Below are 21313 nucleotides of genomic sequence, written 5' to 3'. Positions count from 1 at the left end.
AAGGGTATAAAAAAGTCTTTCTTCTACTTTTATCCACAGAATAAAACAATCAAACAAAGAGGTGTCTAGGATACAGGTCCTGGTTTTCAGTGTCATCTGACCCTGGGAAAATCACTTTAATATTTGCTTTCTGATCCCAACTAATCCAAACCATAAAAGCTACAGATACATTGAAAGTGCTTTTTAAGTTTCTTCTAGTTAACAATAATATTTAAAAGTTTCATTCTTCTATCATACTTTCCTAATATTCCTGTTTACCTCAAATTTAGATAAAATGGTTCAAAGAAATAGAAAATAAAACTACTGGGGATCCCTGGGTGCCTCAGTGGTTTGGCACCTGCCTTTGGCCCAGGGTGTGATCCTGAAGTCCCAGGATCGAGTCCCACATCAGGCTTCCTGCATGAAGCCTGCTTCTCCTCTCTCTGTGTCTCTTATGAATAAATAAATACAATCTTTAAAAAAAAAAAGAAAAGAAAACTACTTAATATGATTGCAGTGACTACAACAAATTTATTTATGGTTCTATATCCTAAACAGTGCATACTATGTTATTTCACTTATAAATAATTTTCCCAGTTACAAACAAGAGGAACCCATTGTGGAAAATTTGGGAAACAAAAAGAAGATTTTAAAAATCATTTCACGTGAAAATAACTACCAATAAAATACTGATTTATGTCTTTCTAGTATATGTTCCTGTATATAACTGTTAAGCAAAAATAAGATCACCTTGTAAATCTGTTATATAATTGCTTTTTTTCTTCATGTATAAATAAATCATGAACATGTATCCATATTTATAAAGACTCATAAAGTAGTTTTAAAAATCCACCATGAAGACTGATGTTTCTCAAGAGGGTGGTGGTATGCCCTCTAGAAAGCATTTAGGAAATTTAGGGGCTATTTTTGATTGGTGCAGAGGCTGGGAGAGACTACTGACATTCTGAGGGCTACAACCAAAGCTGCCAGAGTCCCTAAGATGTTCAGGGTAGTTCCACATATCAAAGAGTCGTTTCACACCTGGCATGCCTTCCAAATGTTCTCTGGGAACATTAGAGATAGAAGCAATATTCCCCTAGCACAATCTGAACTAGAAAACTGTAAGGGCTAGTGCATGAAACAGAAATATCTTTGGAGAAGGGGATTGGACTGAACGGTCTCAAACATTCCACCCAGAACCACTATCCTATGATGCTGACAAATACAGAAATCTAACCACATGACTTTCTATCTAATTCTTTCAAAATTATCAATTATCCATTTTATTCCTATCTTATTTCATGATCAGATAACTGACAAATTCATATCCCATGTCTCTTTTCAGTTTATGATTTCAAATCCCAGGCCTAGACAGCTTTACCCTTAAGCACAAACCACGGAAACTAAAACGGAAGTACACAAAAATATTTTTAAACAATTCTTACCACAGCAGTATCTATAAATATAAATTACAGAAGTAATCAAAATACACACTAATTTGGAATTTGTTACATAAATGATGGTATATTCACAAATTGGAATATCTTACAGTCATTAATATTTTAGAATATTTTATGATATGGAAAAAGACAATATTAAGTAGGACAAACAAGTTACACAGAAAAGTCTAAGATTTCACATATATTAAAAAATGTATATGTATATAAAAATTACATATATAAAATAAGTTGGTTAAAGATAAAGAAAAATTTTTTAAAAAAGAAAAATACACAGAAAGGATGAGTGGGAGCTGTGTATGTCACTATATATGATTTGAGTAGATGTGGATGTGTTTGTGTGTGCGTGTTTAGTATTAAACATTAGTTTTGAAAAAGAATAAACTTGTAAATGAATACTATGACAGAAACACTGCAGTAGCCATTGCCTCATTGGGAAGATAAAGAGTAAGTTAAAGAAAAACCTCATTACCATGACCTCAGGAACCCTCAATGCCTAACCAGCTGGTCATTTTTAAATTAGATTTAAGTTTATATGCATACTCTGTCTCCTATAATCACTATTGAAATTTGTCTCCTAAATCTAGTCCAAGATAGGCCAAGAAGTTTTCTAAGATGTTGAGGTATTAAGGACAAATTTTTTCGTTCCATCTCCTAGAAATATTATTTGTAACACAAAGCTATGATACCAAAGTTTGTAAAATACGTTTCTTGTAGAAAATTGTATGTTAGAATATTCGTTATGAAAAATTAAATTTGTTCACCTTAGCCATAAATGAAGCTGAGGTTGGTGATAATTACCCCATTACTCTATTATTCAACTTACATATGAAGATTGTATAGTCAGAATGCACAATGCATTCTGGTCCAGCTTTATACCCTGGAGACTGTTTGAAGTGAATTCAATCTTAATGTATCAGGAAGCCCCTTTCCTAAACAACTTTTTATGCCACATTAAAGCAATAGCAACAATATAAGGAGTACACTAGTGATGAGCACAGTGTGATATATGAAAGTACTGAATTACTATATTGTATGCCAGAAACTAATAGAACACTATATTTAACTAACTGGAATTAAACAAAAACTTAAAACAATAACAAAAATACAAAAACATACACTAAAATGGATGACCATAGTTATATTGAGGTAGTAAGATTACAAGAAATTTTTATTTCCTTGGATTTTTTAATATTTTCCAATATAACCATGTTCCATTTTTTATATTTAATCAGAGAATATCTCCGAGTTTCTCACTTATCTTTTTGCCTAATCATTGTCCAGTGAAAGTGCTAACAATTTATAAACTAACCAAGGGAAGGCAATAATAATAATAATAATAATAATAATAATAATAATAATGGAGGGTTTCATTCCCAGAATAATCAAGTGTGGGCTCTTTATCAGTTCAAGGGGTTGGTGATTTGGTGTACGATATTTTTGTGCTCTACAGCAGGAGGAGGAATTATTTTTATCTGTGAGTGCAAGAGCTTGTTTTATTAAGCTAAAATCTTTCCACATTTAATCCTTTAAACATCTAGAATGTCAAGCATGTTTAGTATTAGAGCCAGAAGAGGATGGAAAAATCATCTGACCCAAACTCAAGTTAAAGGGGACTGAGCGATTTGTATGAAGTGACTAAGGTCACCTGAAAGACATGAGATAAGACTGCATTTCTTAATTTGAATGTTTTTTCCATTCTACCAGATTGTTTCTGTGCCCATGAAGATGGAGGCAGGATCAAGGGATGAAGAAGAGCCCTCACTATATGGCTTCCTTCCTAGGCAAAGTAAGCATTTCAGAGCCCACTCGTCACCCAACTATATAGCAGGGAGTCTCAAAACATTATCAAGACAAAGTAATTTTTTTTGTTTATACCTCATTGTTCTCCTCCTCCTATGCTACTAGAAAGAAAGAAAGAAAAAGAAAGAAGAGAGAAGGAGGGAGGGAGGGGAAGGAGAAGGGGGTGGGGAAGGAAAAGAGAAGAGAGAGGAGGGAAAGGGAGGGGAGGGGAGGGAAACAGAGGGGAGAGGAGATGAGAGAAGAGGAGGGGAGAGGAGGGGAGAGGAGAGGAGAGGAGAGGAGAGGAGAGGAGAGGAGAGGAGAGGAGAGGAGAGGAGAGGAGAGGAGAGGAGAGGAGAGGAGAGGAAAAGAAATCCTAATAAGAACATGTTGGCAACATGCAGAGTCCTTGCTCTGGTACAGTCCAAGAAGGCAGATCTTGTCTACTATGTTATTAAAAATCTCTGGGTCCTCTTTCTTTTACTCATTCTTTCTCTTTTTAGCAGAGATCATTAAGATTTTTCTTACTTCCACAAGAAAACACTTAAATAAGAAACAATTAGCTATTAAAATACACACAAATTGTCTGTCAAAAACAAAAGCTGAAAGGATTTATTCCCCATGGAAAAGCTGCTGGAAAAGCTGCTGCCAACAAAACTTCCTCTTTCCATAAAGCAACAACACTTTGTCTTTCTTCTGGAATGTCACAAAAATAGTCAAAGCCACCAAACACCATTATTCTTGCTAATACACCAATCCTCAACCCCATCTAACTGGGGACTTCCAGATGAAGAGGCTAATAAACTCCAATTCACAAATGTAACCACCAACTTAATTAGTAGTGACACAATGCTATAGAATAGCTCCTGTTTATACAGACAAGGTCTTTAATGACATTAAAAAGTTTAATGCTGTCATAAATTTTAATACAATATTTTAAACACAAGTGAGTTAATCACTCTCAAAAGTAAATTTACTTAGCTAGCTAAGAAATCCCCAGCTTCATTAGTATTCTGTTATATTCATAAATCCTCCTTTGTCATATCTGAGGGTTCATAGGATTGGCACTGGCTGTAGCTGTATAAAAAATAAATCAAACTTATGCATATTCATCAAGTGACTGCTCTGAACAGATTGATGGAATTTGTCTTGGCTCTGTTATAAGGGGGGGTGAGGGTTTAAGCAAATCATGGTCTCACTGGGTGTCAAACTAGAAAATGAGAGGGTTGTATTAAATGATTAGCAAGGCTTCAATCTTGCTCTAACCAAATGCAGTTCTATAATATTACATGTTTTGAAAAGCTCCAGGTACTGAAGAGCATACCAGAGTAGGGTAATACATAGTCCCTCCATTCAGATGCAATGAAAATCCAAGTTAAAATGTAAATACATCATCTTGGAAAGGAGACAGTATCAGACATTACCTTATTAGGGCTTAGCTCCAGGCAGCTAGAGTACCCAGGATGAGCAGTTGCTGGGAAGAAAAGGATTAAAGCAGGCATTATAAATCAAATGCCTGTAGAAGCCAGGCAAGGGGCATAAATAAGCGGGTGGATCTGGTTGGAAGTTGTGGAAAAATAGACAGCTGCTCCTCAGCTCCAGCTAATTGTTGTTAATAGGAATATAGATCCTGGGTTATCCCATCTTTCGTTTTTCAAAAAGAATCTCCCAAATCTATAAAATCTTATGAATTTTAAATATTGAATCAAAATATTTTAAAACATTCTACAAGGCAAATATAGATTTCTACATTAGATAAACCACAAGATCACACTTAAGATCTCTGCTGTGGGGCACTGTACAAGGAATTAATACAAGGACAGAGGAGACATGGAAAATAGGAGGAAGGATACAATGAAAGAGGATCGAGGGGTGAAATCAGTCTGAGGTTGTCTCTGTTGAAGAACAAGCAAACTAGGAAGTAGAAAGAGGTTATCCTAGGATAGTGTTTCTAAACTTTTTTGGGGTCATGAGTACCACAAGAGATTGTGCTGAATGCTTTAGAGATTTTCCCTGGAAAACTAAGCTTTTATATAGTAGGCAAAATATCTGCCCACACACACACTAAGGTGCCTGTCCTCATTTTTTGTCCTACTCTGCATGTTACTCTACACGACAAAAGGGATTCTAAAGATATGGTCCTTCAAGTTAAGGACCTTGGCCCAATCCAATCCCACGAATCCTTAAAGTCAGAAAATCTCTCTTGGTCATGGTCAGAGGGAGATGTATGGAAGATGCTCAGAGATGTAATGTTGCTAGTTTTGCAATAGAGGATGGAGCACAAGCCAAGCAATATAGGTAGCCTCTGGAAACTGGAAAAGGCAAAGAGACAGAGAGTCCAGGAAGGAATGAAATCCTACTGACACCTTTATTTTAGCCCTAGGAGACCCATGTTGAGTATCTACAGAACTATAAGATTATAAATGTGTGGTGTTTTAAATCACATATTTGTGGTCCCTTGTCACAGTAGCAACAGAAAGCCAATATAATATATACACTCAAACTTTGGGAAAAACGTTCATCAACTTCCCTGAAGCTCATCCACAGACACAGATATAGGCTTTTTATGCTAGAAAGGGCTTAATATACAACATGGTCTGAAAGCTGAAGGTATGAAACTATTTTTCCTTGGCATACATGCAAAGATCAATTCCTGCCTCATAACACACTGAGCTCCAAAGTCTCACTTCTACAAGGATGGATTCATTCTCTGAAGACTAACTACTCTTTTGAGTCTCATTGAAATGACATATGACCCCTTGATTGACAGAAAGATCTTTCTTCCCTTTTTCAAAGTGTTTATTATGCGCAATTCTCCCCCCACTCCCAAGAAGGTGACATTTTATACCTGCTGAGATTTAGCTTGGCCCTTTCCATTACTTTGAGTCAAACCCAGGTCTAGAGCATCCTGTTACAGTATCATGTCTCTATCAAGATCTTATTAGGTACCATATGCCTGAACCTGGCCAAATGCTGGCTTAAAAGGGAAGAGAAGTGTTATCAGGAATGTGAACTACCTGACTCAAAGTTGTTTTTAGCCTCAGATCTCATTTCACCACTTCATCAAGTTTCACAATCCCTATAATATTTTGAGATGTTTTTTTTTTTTTAAGTTTCATTAGAATGTCCCTAGGTAACGCTACCATGGCTGTGACAAATAACTCAGCCTAATCTAAATACTAAACTTAACAGTACCAGACATAAGTGGCCTAACACCACTTCTGATCTGACACTTAACTACAGATTGCCAACACTGGAGTACAAAATAGTCTGGAATGGGGGCTAGCTCAGAAAGCTAGATCTCATCAAAGTAGAACCTGGAACCTAGAAGGAAAAAAAGAAAAGGACAAGGTATTTGGGGTTCTATGGAGGTTGGCTAAGATGTAGAAGTGGCAAATGTGTTGTGGAGAGACAAACCTGACTTAATGAGGAAAGCTGCCCAGTGAGCCTGTCTGTATTTAGTTCCTTTCACTGACATGCAGAGGAGGCCTAGGAACCTCCTAAGAAGATACAAACTTGTGTATATCCGCATCTCTGTTTTTCTGAGAAAAGGTACCATAGATCTGAAATCCAAATTCAATTATCACTCACCATTCCCAAATACAAGAATTGCTGCCCAGTATATTTCCTTATCAAAACTATTCTAATTCAGTACTCTTGCCTCTGACTAATCATATGTAAATTATTCTCATCACAGAATACTGTTATATTTCTGACTTGCCCTCTGATAACAGTAATATAACCACTTACCTTCCTTACTATAGATGAGATGTAAAGTGGTTTCAAGTTACCAAACATCACGTATCTTTGAGGAGGTAAACTTCTAGTATCATTTTTCTTTATTAGCCTCTGTGGATATCTACCCCAAAGGGCTGCCACTCATTCCAAACAATAAATAATTTAGTTTTGTTTTGTTTTGTGTTACTATTTTGAAATATGCATGGGTATATAATTGGCCACGTTCTTGAAAAAAAAAAAAAAAGGCAGTCACCAGTCTGGTAGAAGGGAGACAGGGTCACTATGCAAAATTGGTTGTAGTCAGTCTAAAACAGCTTCATTATAATAAGGCTTCAAATAGGAAGGAGAATGCCCAGATCAGCAGAGAAATGACAAGGTTGAGTCTTACCTGACCTGAGGTCACATAAGAATAAACAGAAAAGAAGTGGCAATTTGTGAGGTGGGAAATACAAACACCTATGAATCCAATGGGAGACTGGGTCACCTTGTTTTTGGAGCCCCTCCAACCTTTTGGGGATCTATGATTCTAAATTTAGCATGTTGAATATTTTAAAGCAAAATTACATACCACAGCCAACTTCTCTATAGTTGTTGATTCATTTAGGCTGTGCTGCCATAAAAAAAAAATATCTAAAGGTCATGCTCAGAAGCACAGCACTCTCTTCCTACTGAGTGAGGGCTATGATTACGCTGTACACATGATCCTACAAAGACAGCTGACAAAACTAGCAGCTGAATTCTTTCTTCTGTTTATTTCCAGAAAACTCTTTCCACAGACAGCTGCAATGCCAGGCTCCCATCAGAATGCCATGCCAAACTTGCTACAGACAGCTTTCCACCTACATCCTTGCCCTGGACCCAGGGCTGTCTCCAGCAGGTCTAGCAGACCAGAGAGGCCAGCTCTGGGCTGCTTCAAGTACCTCAAGGACACTACTTGGATCAGCACAGAAGCCACACCTGCTGCTCTGTAATCAAACATTTATAGGTTCAAATGCTGGCTCAGATTTTTCACTTGTATAACATCAGTGCCTCACTGAATCCCAGCCTCAGGCTTCTTCTCCATAAAATGGGGCTATAGGTACTCACTTTATGAAGAAATGGAGAAGGCTAAATGAGATAATATGTGAAAAATTGAAAAATTGGCTTGATATCTACACTCTCATCACTAATTATCATCACAGAGGAAAATCTAGTCATCTCTAGCATAGAATAAAAGAGGACAAAATGAAATCAGCATTTCTTTCTCCAAGACTATATCCTCTCCTCTCTGAGCCACAGGCTGATTATCTACTAAATGAAGGCAGAGATAGTAGGTTATTTACATTTCTCTTGAACTCAAACTCAATAATACTCTCTTACAGCCTCTCAAAGCAGCTGCTGTGACTTGTAAGGAATGCCAGTCAAAATCAGAAAGCCTTGCCTCTTGTGTGGGAGTGGCAAACACCAGCATTAGCATTTCTGGGAAAGCAACACTAGGCACAGCACAAATTCTGACAAAAAAGGCCCACCTTTGTGGAACTCGCACTGTTTCTTGGCACCTGAAGGAGTGGTTTTGTGGACTCTCGTGAGCTGGGGTTCCTGTTCTCCCCCGACACTCTGGCTGGCTGGGTACCACATGCTCTGTCTCCTGCAAGAAGAAACAACAAAAGTAGAGGAACTGTCAGTAACCACTACACCACCATGTTCCACAGCCTTCTTCAGCTGGGAGTGGGTCTCAGGGCAGGAGAGCACAAACAAAACACACTCTGCCGACCATAGTTGAAGAAGGGGGCCAATAGTGATTTGAAATTTAAGAAACCTTTTTCTATTAGTCAGTTGCTATAAGATAATATGCTATAATCTTATAGCTATAAGATTATAGCAACTAATAAAGAGAAAAATAATGAAAAATCTAATGTTCAAGAGATATGATACAACCACATCATGAAAATGTTCACATCAAAAATATTATAGAAGAGTATTGAATAAATAGATCTATCTGAAGATATAATTTCTAGAATATTTATAGCGTTGGCTCATTTTTGCAAAAATAAACATATGTATGAATACACACACACAGATTGAGATACTAAAATCTTAACAGTGACTAACTCTGAGATGTCATTTCTTTTTTTATAAATTCCAAACCCCAAGCATGCTTGATCTTCCTTCTCCCTCCCTCTAACACACATACACATACACACACACACACACACACACACACACACACACACTTGCCATTAGCTATGCTACATCCAAACAAATTACTACATTGGTCATCCCATGATGCAATCTAAGCATTACTTTAGAAGAACTCCAGAATGCTATACTTTGTAGAGAATATCATAAACATATCCAAGCTAAAATGAATCTGGATTCACTACAAGGAGACATACACTAAAAATGAAAGATTTATATACAATCAACAGTTGAACCACTATAGTTTTTGAGCTGTATCAAACATCTAATTGACAAGTTTTCAGTTGCAAAAATAGCCCCTCTTTACCTGACAAAAGAAATACTAAAATTAAATCAGTGAGAAATTCAGTAAATTCAGATAGCTATTGTTATGCAGTGAAATTACTCCTGTGTTGCAATACATTTGAGTCTGACTGGTATACTATGGCTGCAATATAGACCAAGCTTTCCTATTTGGAGTGTGAGTTAAAGTCAGTACAGGTGCCAATGTCAAGTGTCTCAGAAGTCACTTTTACAAAACACTAGGATAATGTGGTAGGGCATTTTGCAAAGTAGTCCTCACAAGTCTCTAAAACAAAATTATGGGTTGCCTGGGTGGCTCAATCGGTTAAGCATCTGCCTTTGGCTCAGGTCATGAGCTCAGACTCCCACGATTGAGCCCTGCATCAGGTTCACTGCTCAGTTGGGAGTTTGGTATAAATCATCCTGAATACTAATGAAGAGAGCAGACTCTGATGCAAACCAGGCATAATTGTAATGATAGATGTTGCACTTTCAAAAAGATCATGCTCCAAAGTGCCGACCTCCAAAACCCCCCTCATATCAGAAACAAATTCAGCCTCTCTCTGAAAATGCTGAACGGGTTCCAAAGTTCCTATGAATTTGGAAAATCTTTGGTTTGTAAGAAGAGGAATAAATATTTTTCAGTTTAGTCCTTTCCACTCCATTATCTCTTCATGGAATGGCCCCACGTGAACCAATAGCCCCAGCAAAGCTCACACAGGAACGAGCCTTCAAGTGATTCTAACTTGTAGGCTACGTGTCTTCTAGCTGAGGCTCCAGACATCATGGAGCAGAAACAAGACCTCCTTATTATTCCTAACCTACAAAAACCACAGATGTAACAAGTGATTATTGTTATTTTAAGTATTGGGGTTGTGATGCAACTATAGATAACTAAAACACCACTACCTTTTCTCTTATTCTAAGACACTAACAATTATAAAAGCCACCATCAGTTTAATTAAATAACAGCTTTTTAGGAAAAGAAAATTAATGTCACTTTAAGTGCATCCATCAATTTTAAAGTGCACTCAGATATGAGAAAAGTCAAAGTGTGAAAAAAATGTGTGTGTTGGTATCAAAAAAATTCAGAGCATGCCCATTAGAACATGGTACTATGTGAGACACAAAAGAAGTTTGGTTAGTAAGACACACCAGAAAAGGCCACTTCTGATCTAGAAGTTACTCAATAACCTCAGAGAAAGTAGGAGAATAAACCCCAATTTTACTCAGGTTTTTAAAAATAATTTCATGCTTTTCCTTAAAGGGAGAGGAAGAAGGAAAAGGGATGTCATTCTAATTTAATAACAGTAGCTTCCAAAGGTATTATGCCGCCAGGTATCACTTATTCCTAAGGACATAGAGGAAAAAGTATATAACAAGAACAATGATACTCAATCATGCTTATTGGCCTCTGTAACAGAGATACTCATGAGAGACAAGGATTCACCCTCTTGGTGAGTTCACATCCCCATTCCAGTTGGGCTCCACCACCTGACCAGTGACAAGGTTAACTAGGACTGCCAAAGAAAGTTTTTAGAATAGATGACGTACTCATGTATGATTGAGAGAACATATTTTCTCTGCCCACCCCCAGAAGGTGACCCTCTCTGGACAAGAACATATTTAATTAGCTTTGCTCATTTAAGCTTCATTACACCTTTATTTGGAATATGCTATGATATCCCTCCTCAGAAATTCTAGAACATTAAAGCAGAATGTATACCTTAAAATGACTGAGATACATTTTTACCTAAAAGGGAATCACCTACTACAAACCAAGAATGTTGATAGTTAAGGAGCTTATATTAAAGTGAATAAGACGGGATGCCTGGGTGGCTCAGTGGTTGAGCGTCTGCCTTTGGCTCAGGCTACGATCCCTTGGATCGGGTCCCACGTCCAGCTCCCCACAGGGAGCCTGCTTCTCCCTCTGCCCATGTCTCTACCTCTCTGTCTCTCTCTCATTAATAAATAAATAAAATATTTTTTTTAAAAAGTAAGACAGTCCTACCCTCAACCCCAAAGAATTTTAAATTTGTTTGACAAAGAACTAAAATTTTAAGAGGGCAAACACTAACTTGCTTACTCACTTCTGTGGTAATGTGTTTGCCAAATGGGCAGGTCCAAGCTGACCAATGGAATTGAAGGAAGGAAAAGTCAAGACCCTCTCCTCTAGGCTTGTCTTCCTGGTTTGGCCAGGCAAAACCTGGAGGGGCACTTGTAAAACAAGTGATCCTATATCTTTCCCTGCTCAGAGCTATTCTCTATCCTTTGACCTCAGCTCCTGTATGTCCCTCCAGCCTCAGCGGAGGGATTTGTTGGTTCTCTGCTATACGTAGGAGCAATTAAACTGACTTAGCTCTGAGATATTTTTTTTTTTACCTCTGAGATATTTTATAAGGTGTCTGTAAAACAAGCATTATTTCAGTTACTTTCTGATCTATGAAGAGAAGCCAGGATAGTATACATAATGACAATAGAGAAACTATTAGATTGATAGTCTCAGAACCGCAGCTGAGTCAAGGAAAAATTAACTGCTACTGAGAAGGAATAGTGAAATATAATATGCTGTCCTTGTTTGGATTTTAGTGAATTCAGCTGACTCTTACAGAACTTGAGAGAATCAAGTTTTGATCCAGTGTAATGGCCACAGCTTCAAACCCTTCCAAGTCCTCCAATTTGTACAGATCCATAACCCACAAAAAAGAAAAAAAATGTTTTGTCCTAGTCCTAGTTTTTGCTCATCTGCTCCAGCTTGACAAATCAGAATTGCTAACCTTGGGCCTCAAAAACCTACACATCCTTTAAATCTTCCTTTCAAGATGTGTAGTCAAGCAAAACATTAAGTTTTTTCATCTTCTCATACTTGAGGTTTTATTGTATCCATTCTACTCCAAAATTGATTTAAAAATTTACTTTCTTCAACTATTGGCTTAAATTTTAAATTAAGTTGGTTTATAACTAATCATTCCATTGCTAATAATCATGCCTTACATTTATTAAAGCACATTCTTCCCAAGAGCTCTAATTACTACATGATTAATACATCTGAAATATATATATATATATATATATATATATATATATATATATATATATATACTTTTCCAAACTATGGGGATTATAAATCTGCCCTATCCATGTCACCCGGGAGTTCCTTTTACCTTAAATCTACACATACCTGTGAAAATGACTTAAAGTCCTTTTGAATAATTGTGGGTTTTAAAGACTGTTGTCCTTGATTAAAAGATCTATTGGGTTATCACATCCATTTCATAATTGGGGGAAAAGAGCTGATTATAGTATCTTCTAAAAATGATTATTGGGATCCCTGGGTGGCGCAGTGGTTTAGCGCCTGCCTTTGGCCCAGGGCGCGATCCTGGAGACCCGGGATCGAGTCCCACATCAGGCTCCCGGTGCATGGAGCCTGCTTCTCCCTCCGCCTGTGTCTCTGCCTCTCTCTCTCTCTCTCTGTGACTATCATAAATAAATAAAAAAAAATTAAAAAAATGATTATTATTTTAAGTGTTCTAGAACTCTAAAACATGGTACTTAGAAAACTTTGTTCAGATCCCTTTTTAAAATAATTTCTGGCTGCCTTGGTCACTATTTCAACATAGAAATAAATCATGGAAGAAGGCAGGTATAGGTTCAAAATATACATATATCCACAAAGTAGGATCTCCCCTGATCCTATTTCCTTATCTGAAATACAGGGGTATCATCCAAGTTACTGCCTACATTTGTAAGAATTTCTAGTAGAAAACAGACATTCAAATTATGCTACCTTGTCCACTGTCCAAATCAAGTAACATTCACGGAGTGCCTGACCTGTACCGGGCACTAAACTAAGGCACTTTTAACCTGTATTTCTCCATTTAAAACTAGGAGGTAGATCTTACTCTCCCACTTTTTCCTAGTGAGAATAATCCAGTGAAGACGAGACAGATGATTTACCTAAGCCAGAAACATTGTCTTTTATGTGGAGATACCTTTCTGAAGACCCTGAAAAATCTGATTGAGGTTTATGTATTTTAAGACTATACATTCCCCCACTATCAAAAGTAGAGTGTCCCTATGAAATCTTTCAGCTGCCAAGATGGCATAAAGCAAAGCAGCAATTACCATTAATTTATATGGAAAAAAAATTGAGCATTCCCAGACCCCAAAAATTAACCTCTTGCTTTTCTGATACCTTAGGACACATCTTGCTAATGGACACCCAAAATAAATTGTGATAAAGAAGAGATGTTCACAGACACAATTTAATGTTATGGCAGTTTGATGCTAGAATGCTGCTGAGTATAGTTCCTAGGAAAGTTGGTGGCATTATTGTCGCTGCTCAGGCGGCATGCTACCTGTATAACAGCTCACTGCAAAATAAACACTGAACACTATTTTCAATTTTCATCTTTTTTCATAAAAATAAAAATCCTCTTCAGATTTCTTCTGGTTAATGAAGACAGATCTAATGTAGCTCTTTCATAAAATGCAAATGGCATAACATGAACTTTCAAAAACCAGGGGATATCTCTATTCTCATGACAGAAGGTAGTGAGTCTTTTTTGTTAACCAGCTAGAGTTGAAATATTTCAGTAAAATTAACACAATTTTTGTTCAATAGCCTGAAGTGCTTTGAAATTATGCAAATCTTGTAAATTTGGGGAGAACTGCATTATTTCAAATTGTTTGCATTGAGAGACTTAATACTCTATATCAATATTTAATTCAAAATTGCAAAAAATAGGACCACATTGAATCACTTGAGCTAGAGAACTCACATCCTAACCCCAATCTCCTAAACCCCAAATCAGAATTTTTTCCATGTTGTTCCAACACCTCAAATCTACTATTATCAAATGACAAGACAGAAACAATTTAGCAACTAATTTGAGGCTTGTTACTCAAGAGAAAACAGTTCATGTATACAGAGAGTAGAGAGCCTATCAAACAGTGGAGCACTCTTTCTGAGGGATTTTGGACAAGAAGGAGTATTACAGAGCATAAGAAGAGGCAACATGGAAACAGGGCATGAATGGCTAGGAGGACAGAGATTTCCTTCTAAGGCTAGATAAGCTAGCTACAGCTAACTTGAAAGATTGTGGCTGATGATGTTAGGTTTTCTTGACAGATGTTTTCAGTAAGTGCAGGCTGACTTTGTTTAGATTTGTGACATGGGCTAGACCACTGAGATGGCCTCCATTTTGTGGGTCCCAATTGATCAACTTCTCCCTTTATGATAAATTCTCAGTTGTACTGCAAGTATTGATCAAAATTTAAAGTTTTAGTGTCACTCTGAGCTACCACTCCTTGTTGATGTCGGAATCAGGATGAATCTCTAACTGCGATTCATAGGTGAGGATATCAAGGTCTTGGTCCCTTAGTTGGTAGTTTCTTCATCCTATTTTTGGTCATTGTAGGCACAGGAAGACCATTTGTCTCATTACCAGTAGCTGCATGCATGCATTTAAAGCTTTTGAAGAGAATACAGTGTATCAAGGAGACTATTAGAATGGTTATAAACTGAATAATACTCAATGTCTGGAGGACACTCCAGACTTTCCCATGCTACAATTCCCATAGCCCAAACCAACTTAAGTTAAATAGATCAAAGAAAGACCCCATTGAAGGAGTCACATTCTCAAGCCAAATGGCTTGTTTATCTATTTTGTCTCCACTTCTCCAGAAGTGTTTATCCACAAGTGTGTTCCAGAGAAACTAAGGCATTGTAAATCAGGGAGAAGTTTGTGATGGTAAGAATTATGGAAAATATGTTGGGCATCACAGTAAGCCCAACAATTGACTGGAGGTTGAATAACCCACTTTTGTAATGGTCTGAGATATATTAACAATGTCTTTCCAGGCCAGGGCAAAGCAGTAGATTGACAAAAGAATGATAAGAATTAGGAAAAGGATTGTTGAAAAGGGAAGGAGAAATGCAAAGAAACACTCTTAATGTTTTGGGTGGAAGCACTCTACTTCAATGGCAGTTAATTCTCTTCCTAGTCAATTTGATTTCGATGTCTCTAGTATTTGCACAGGACCAGATGTCAGGTGGAGCCTTCTTCAGTTGTGAAATAAGCACCCAAGTGAAAACATCTTGCAATGTGCCAATGGTGTTGGTGGATGAGAGCACATGGTAGAGTCCTTTCCATTAATTTTACTTTGTAAAATCATCAGAATAAAAAATGATTCTCTTAAAATAACAAAATACTTAAAAATGCACATGGTTAAAGACCTAATGAGAGTTCCTTTGATGGTGAAATGTGGTTATTTCTTTGACATACAATAATTTAGAATAATATTTGGACACTAAAGTCGTGATAAATTTTGAGAAACTTTATAAACAATTTCTGGAATACCTATGTTAGGAACATATATCCATACACATATAACCTAAGAAGCTTTATCATTACTTATTTGACAATGTTTCCCACACAATTTAACATATCAAATAAACCTAATTTGTTTAACGTTTCTCTTTTACAGGGTGAGAAATAAATATTTTGAGTTTTACAAGGATTCTCTGGGATATATCAAAGTTATTTTGAGGTCAAGAAGACTCCATTTAGAGTTTGAATTGTGGAATTTGTCAAAATGTCAAAAAGTTTGAATATTTGACTAAGTAGGACCACAGGTCATTATCAAATACTTAATTATCTATTTAATGAAATTGGCAATAGGAGATCTGAAAGGCAAATACAAAAGGTTACATAGTTGTGAATGACACTTAGCTCTTTTTAGTATTAAAAGACTGGGTAATATTAAATAATCAAAGACCTGAAATAAAAACAACATGAAACACAGGAAATTATTTCACTAAGGCAAAAAAAATCTTTGCTTTCCATGTAGATTGCCCAAAAGGTAAAGTGAACAAATGAAAAGCCTCTCACAATCACTTATCAAGAGCACAAGAATACTTTCTTTTTAACAAATTTTAATTTTGCATCAGTGACCTTTTAATAATAATTTTTTAGGAAAAAAAACCCAATCTTAAATCCATACTAATCAACCTTTGCCAGCTTGACCATACCTAAAAATTATTTTCCTGAGATTCCCCTTCCACAAAAGTGCTACAACTCCTTATATCTATTCAGATTTTTTTTTCCTTCTTTCTCTTTCTGAAATAGTTATTTTAGTTCCTTTACCTACTTTTCAGTAACGGTTGTTTTACTTTCACTCTTATTATTCTGAAGTAGTTTTAAGTACATATATTGATTATAATTATTATCATTAGAATCTTAAATTCCTAGTGAAAACTAAGAATTAAGTAAGAGTGGATTGGCAAAATTATAAATATATTTTATAATGTCTAGAAATATCTTCTTCCTCAGTAAACTTTTTAATGTAGACAAAACATGTTTACTAATAGACCAAATATCATTAGTTCTTCTGTAAAAGGAAGTCAAAAGTAGATAACCTATGTTCAGTAGTTAATGTTTCAGTATTTTATATTCCTTGGAAATGATCTAGATATTCAATCTGTATCCATAATTTAACTTATCTCAGTATAATATTAAGGTTTCAAGTTACCAAAAAGATTTTGAAAACTACATTTAAGTAGATATACAAAAAAGTATAATTATCATTGAAAAGTTCATTTATAAACTTTCATCTTATTTATCTCTATTTAATTTACTTGTTCTTAACAATTATGTTTAGTTTACTTATGAAAAGATGATTTGCTGTTTATTCATGAGATTGTCCTTTTATTTTTTTAATTTAAATTTTGTTAATTAACTTACAGTGCAATATTAATTTCTGGAGTAGAATACAGTGATTCATCACTTACATACAACACCCAGTGGTCATCACAAATAATGCCCTCCTTAATACTCATCACTCATCTATCCCACCTCCTACCCACCTCCCTCCATCAACCCTCAGTTTGTTCTCTATCTCTGTAACAGAGGTAACATGAGCTTCTTTAACTTTTAGTAAACCTAAGTAAAATAAAAGTTATAGATCTGCTTACATCTAATATTTATAGCTCTAAAGACATGCCAGTTTTGATTAAGTCAATGCACTTAAATTAATGTTTAGTTACCAAGTTTATCTTAGATTAAAACAAACTTGAGAAATATTTGAGTTATTTTCCATATTTCTGTGAGCATATTTTATACATGTTTATATAGAAATAAAATTCTGTACAAATTAATTTTGGCAATACCATCCAGAGATAGAAAAAATCACTCATTTATAAAATAAAGACATATATAAACATACAGACAGATGTAAAGAGAGATCTTATAGCTTTTAATTTCACATTTTATCCACAAGACAGGTAAAATAATACAAAACTCAGTACCCTCTAAAAGAAGATCCAAATGGTTTGTGGCAGATGGAATAAGTTAGGTTACCTGCTCAGATGGCTTACATATTTTTATAATATTTGTGGGAAAGACTTTTAAGATTTTTCATATCCCTAGGTTCCAGATAGCCTTTCCTCTTTTTCCCTTCTAATAGAAATTAGCTCCCTAAAGTTTGCATTTCAGAGATGGCTTCTATAAATAAGAGTTCCTAGAGAGAACCAAGTAGAACATTTATATCTCAAAGGCAAAGAAAAAGAATCCAAGTTTCTCCAAAGACTTTTGTTTCCTAAATACAGAATTTTATAATACCTACAACCTTTTGAGATGATTAGGGGAAGTTTAAGGATTGGTTTTAAAAAAGGAAAAGTAGGTGAATTGCTTCCAGAGCTTTACTTATGTTCTATAAAGACTCAATTATAAGACAAGTACACTTGGTTTTAATTCCTTGAAGAATTAGGTGGCAATCTGAATGACATCAAGAAGGTTGACCCACCCAACCAACTACATTAACTATTTGCTTCTTTAGATCAGAGAGAAGATCTTCAACTAAGATGGGAATCAAAAGATTCCTATGTTCTAGATCTAGAGCTTTGTCTTCGGATATAGTTTATCTTTGTTTTTCTTTCCTTCTGGGACAGTTAGCTTAAAAGAGAAGGCCTTTTTAAAAAGTTCCTGTAAGCTCTGAATATCAGCTTACAATTTGGCCATAAAGCTACTTACAAATCCTTGTAAATATCTTGTCAAGTTTCACCCAGGGCAAACAGTAAACATTCCTGGCAGTATTTTTTTTCATTCCTGGCAGTATTAAACAACTCAAAGATACTAGTTTCCCAATATCCAGAGCCATTTCTAAAAACTGTAACTGCCAAAGGTTAAGAAAGACAGACGATTCTCCAGAGAGTGGGCAATAGTCAGTAGGACCCCAGCTGCAAATGGATTTGCAACCCACATTTCTGTCTGGCCATGTTTTACATGCCCTGATTGTTCAAGAAGGCAATAGCTGTCCCTGGAAGAGAAAGGATCTACAAGCAATGGGGCCCTCAAACCAAATTCATAAAAGTTTGTATTTAGAAGAGAAGAGATAACATGAAATCTCACTTTCTTCTCTCAACCAGGCACTAAAAAGATCTAGGAGCACTGACTCCAGAAAGAATTCTTACCCTTCACCAGCTTCTGTCAGTTTTCCCAAGATCCCATCTGCAGATTCCAAAGAAAGTGGGGTTTAGAGTGTGTAGTTCTGGTATCTGTCAGAATTCAGCAAGATTTTCCATTAATTTAATTTAGTTTCCTCTTGGCTGTTTAATAGAGCAACTGGTAAGAGTTTACTGGGGAATTCCTTGAAATACTGGCAACTCTAAGAGGAGCCCATTTTGGGGCCCTCCTTCAAGGGTATATATGGGGTTATTTGAGTTGCGTGTAAGAATTTGACAAAAAAAAAAAAAACTTTGAGAAAATATTTTTTCCAATGTCCCCACTGATTACAAATAAGACACTTATTTCTGGGCCAATATGTTGATGATGGGCCTCTAGGAGGATAAAACAGTTTTTAGATTTCTGGCATTAGAGCAGTTGCAGTGGTAAGGCCACAACTTGGTGGACTTTTGTTTATGGTCAGAGTGGAAAGTCAACTCAGATAGGGGATTAGTAAAATACAGTACTGAGGAAAAGGAAGATAGAGGGGAATAGAAAGAGACATGCCAGTCTTTTGTTTTTAGGTATCACTTGGGTCTTTACTTTTTCCATCAGCCTTTTGCAATGAATCTTCCAGTGAAACTATTTTGGAATCTTGAAGACTTCTGGTGACTTCTGCATGGCAATTAAAATACTTATCTCATTCTGTTTGTTTGACTTGGAACTTTCTGTTAAAATAAAAAACAAATTGAGGCCAGCCTTGAAAACTTTCTGAGCAGACAAAACCAATTCCCTATAATTTAAGAAAATGCTGATATTATAACCAATCACTGTGAACACTACACAGTCACTGTTTTCCCACTATATGAGCTGCTCTATAATAATATACCCCTGAACCTCATCCCATGCTTTGGATTAACTGCTCCTAGTTTGTGAACCATCTTTTTGTTGCAGAATAAACTTTTACTGATTACAACTTCAGTGACAAATTGTTTTTGCTTCTGCTATTTATGAACTTTTGACATATCACAGGTTCAGAAGGTAAATCCAAAGAACACCCCAATGACTCCAAGGACAGTGAGCAAACAAGTGCTGATACCCAAAGTCTACTGAACTCACTGCTTTCTTTTTTTTTTAAGATTTTATTTATTTATCCATGAGAGACACACACAGAGAGAGAGGCAGAGACACAGGCAGAGGGAGAAGCAGGCCCCATGCAGGGAGCCCAATGGGACTTGATCCCGGGTCTCCAGGATCACACCCTGGTCCAAAGGTGGCACTAAACCGCTCAGCCACCCGGGCTGCCCAGCTCATTGCTTTCTTAATGACTCTGGAACTTGAGGGTAAATGTCTCTTCAATCTGAGCTTTGTTTTCTTTGCATTTTGAGCTCTCTAACTTTACTGTGCATACCTGGATATTGTTTATTGAAATTCCTTGGTAACTCACACTATTCTATTCAAAAGTGGGTAGGGGGCATGTGATTCCCCATGTTTGGGTACAGCAATTAAAAACAGGGCCCAGGCTGGGTGGCGCAGCGGTTTAGCGCCTGCCTTTGGCCCAGGGCGTGATCCTGGAGACCCAGGATCGAGTCCCACGTCGGGTTCCCGGTGCATGGAGTCAGCTTCTCCCTCTGCCTATGCCTGCCCTCTCTCTCTCTCTCTCTCTCTCTCTCTCTCTCTCTCTCTATCATAAATAAATAAAAATTAAAAAAATTAAAAAAAAAAAACAGGGCCCAGGGGATCCCTGGGTGGCGCAGCGGTTTGGCGCCTGCCTTTGGCCCAGGGCGCGATCCTGGAGACCCGGGATCGAGTCCCACATCAGGCTCCCGGTGCATGGAGCCTGCTTCTCCCTCTGCCCGTGTCTCTGCCTCTCTCTCCCTCTCTGTGTCTGACTATCATAAATAAATAAAAATTTAAAAAAAAACAGGGCCCAGGATGCCAGGGTTGCTCGGTGGTTGAGCGTCTGCCTTTGGCTCGGGTCATGATCCAGGGATCCTGGGATCAAGTCCCACACTGGGCTCCCCACAGGGAACCTGTTTCTCCCTCTGCCTATGTCTTTGCTTCTGTGTGTGTGTGTGTGTGTGTGTGTGTGTGTGTGTGTCTCATAAATCAATCAATCAATCAATCAATCAGAGGGCTCTTCATATTAAGAGATCTTAGAGAACCTAAAGGGAAAGACGGAATCCACCAGGTCTAATTTTTTTTCTCCATTTTCCTCAAAAACTCCTGCTTTATATAGACCAATTACTAGTACCAAAATTGAGTCAGTAATCAAAAAGACTCCCAATTAAAAAAAAAAATCCAGGACCAGATAGATTCACAGGCGAATTCTACCAAACACTTACAAATGGTTAATATCTATACTCCTCAAACTATTACCAAAAATAGCAGAGGACGGAAAGCTTCCAAATACATCCTATGAGGGCAGTATCACCCTGATACCAAAAGAAACAA

General features: G+C 36.8%; 1 protein-coding gene across 7 annotated transcripts in view; it reads right to left on the bottom strand.

Annotated features, from left to right (window-relative positions):
• The window catches only part of FAM13C (family with sequence similarity 13 member C), a 145809-nt gene that overhangs the window by 83526 nt on the left and 40970 nt on the right, over positions 1–21313 (bottom strand). For all 7 annotated transcript variants that reach the window (XM_055308965.1, XM_055308958.1, XM_055308959.1 and 4 more), the window contains one exon: positions 8465–8583. In XM_055308965.1, the coding sequence (XP_055164940.1) occupies positions 8465–8583 (119 nt within the window). The remainder of the gene's footprint in view (positions 1–8464; positions 8584–21313) is intronic.

The sequence above is a fragment of the Nyctereutes procyonoides genome, unplaced genomic scaffold (assembly GCF_905146905.1).
Source record: "Nyctereutes procyonoides isolate TBG_1078 unplaced genomic scaffold, NYPRO_anot_genome, whole genome shotgun sequence".
NCBI lineage: Eukaryota > Metazoa > Chordata > Mammalia > Carnivora > Canidae > Nyctereutes > Nyctereutes procyonoides.
The sequence above is the reverse complement of the archived record's forward strand: the minus strand, read 5'-3'. Positions and strand labels throughout refer to the sequence as shown.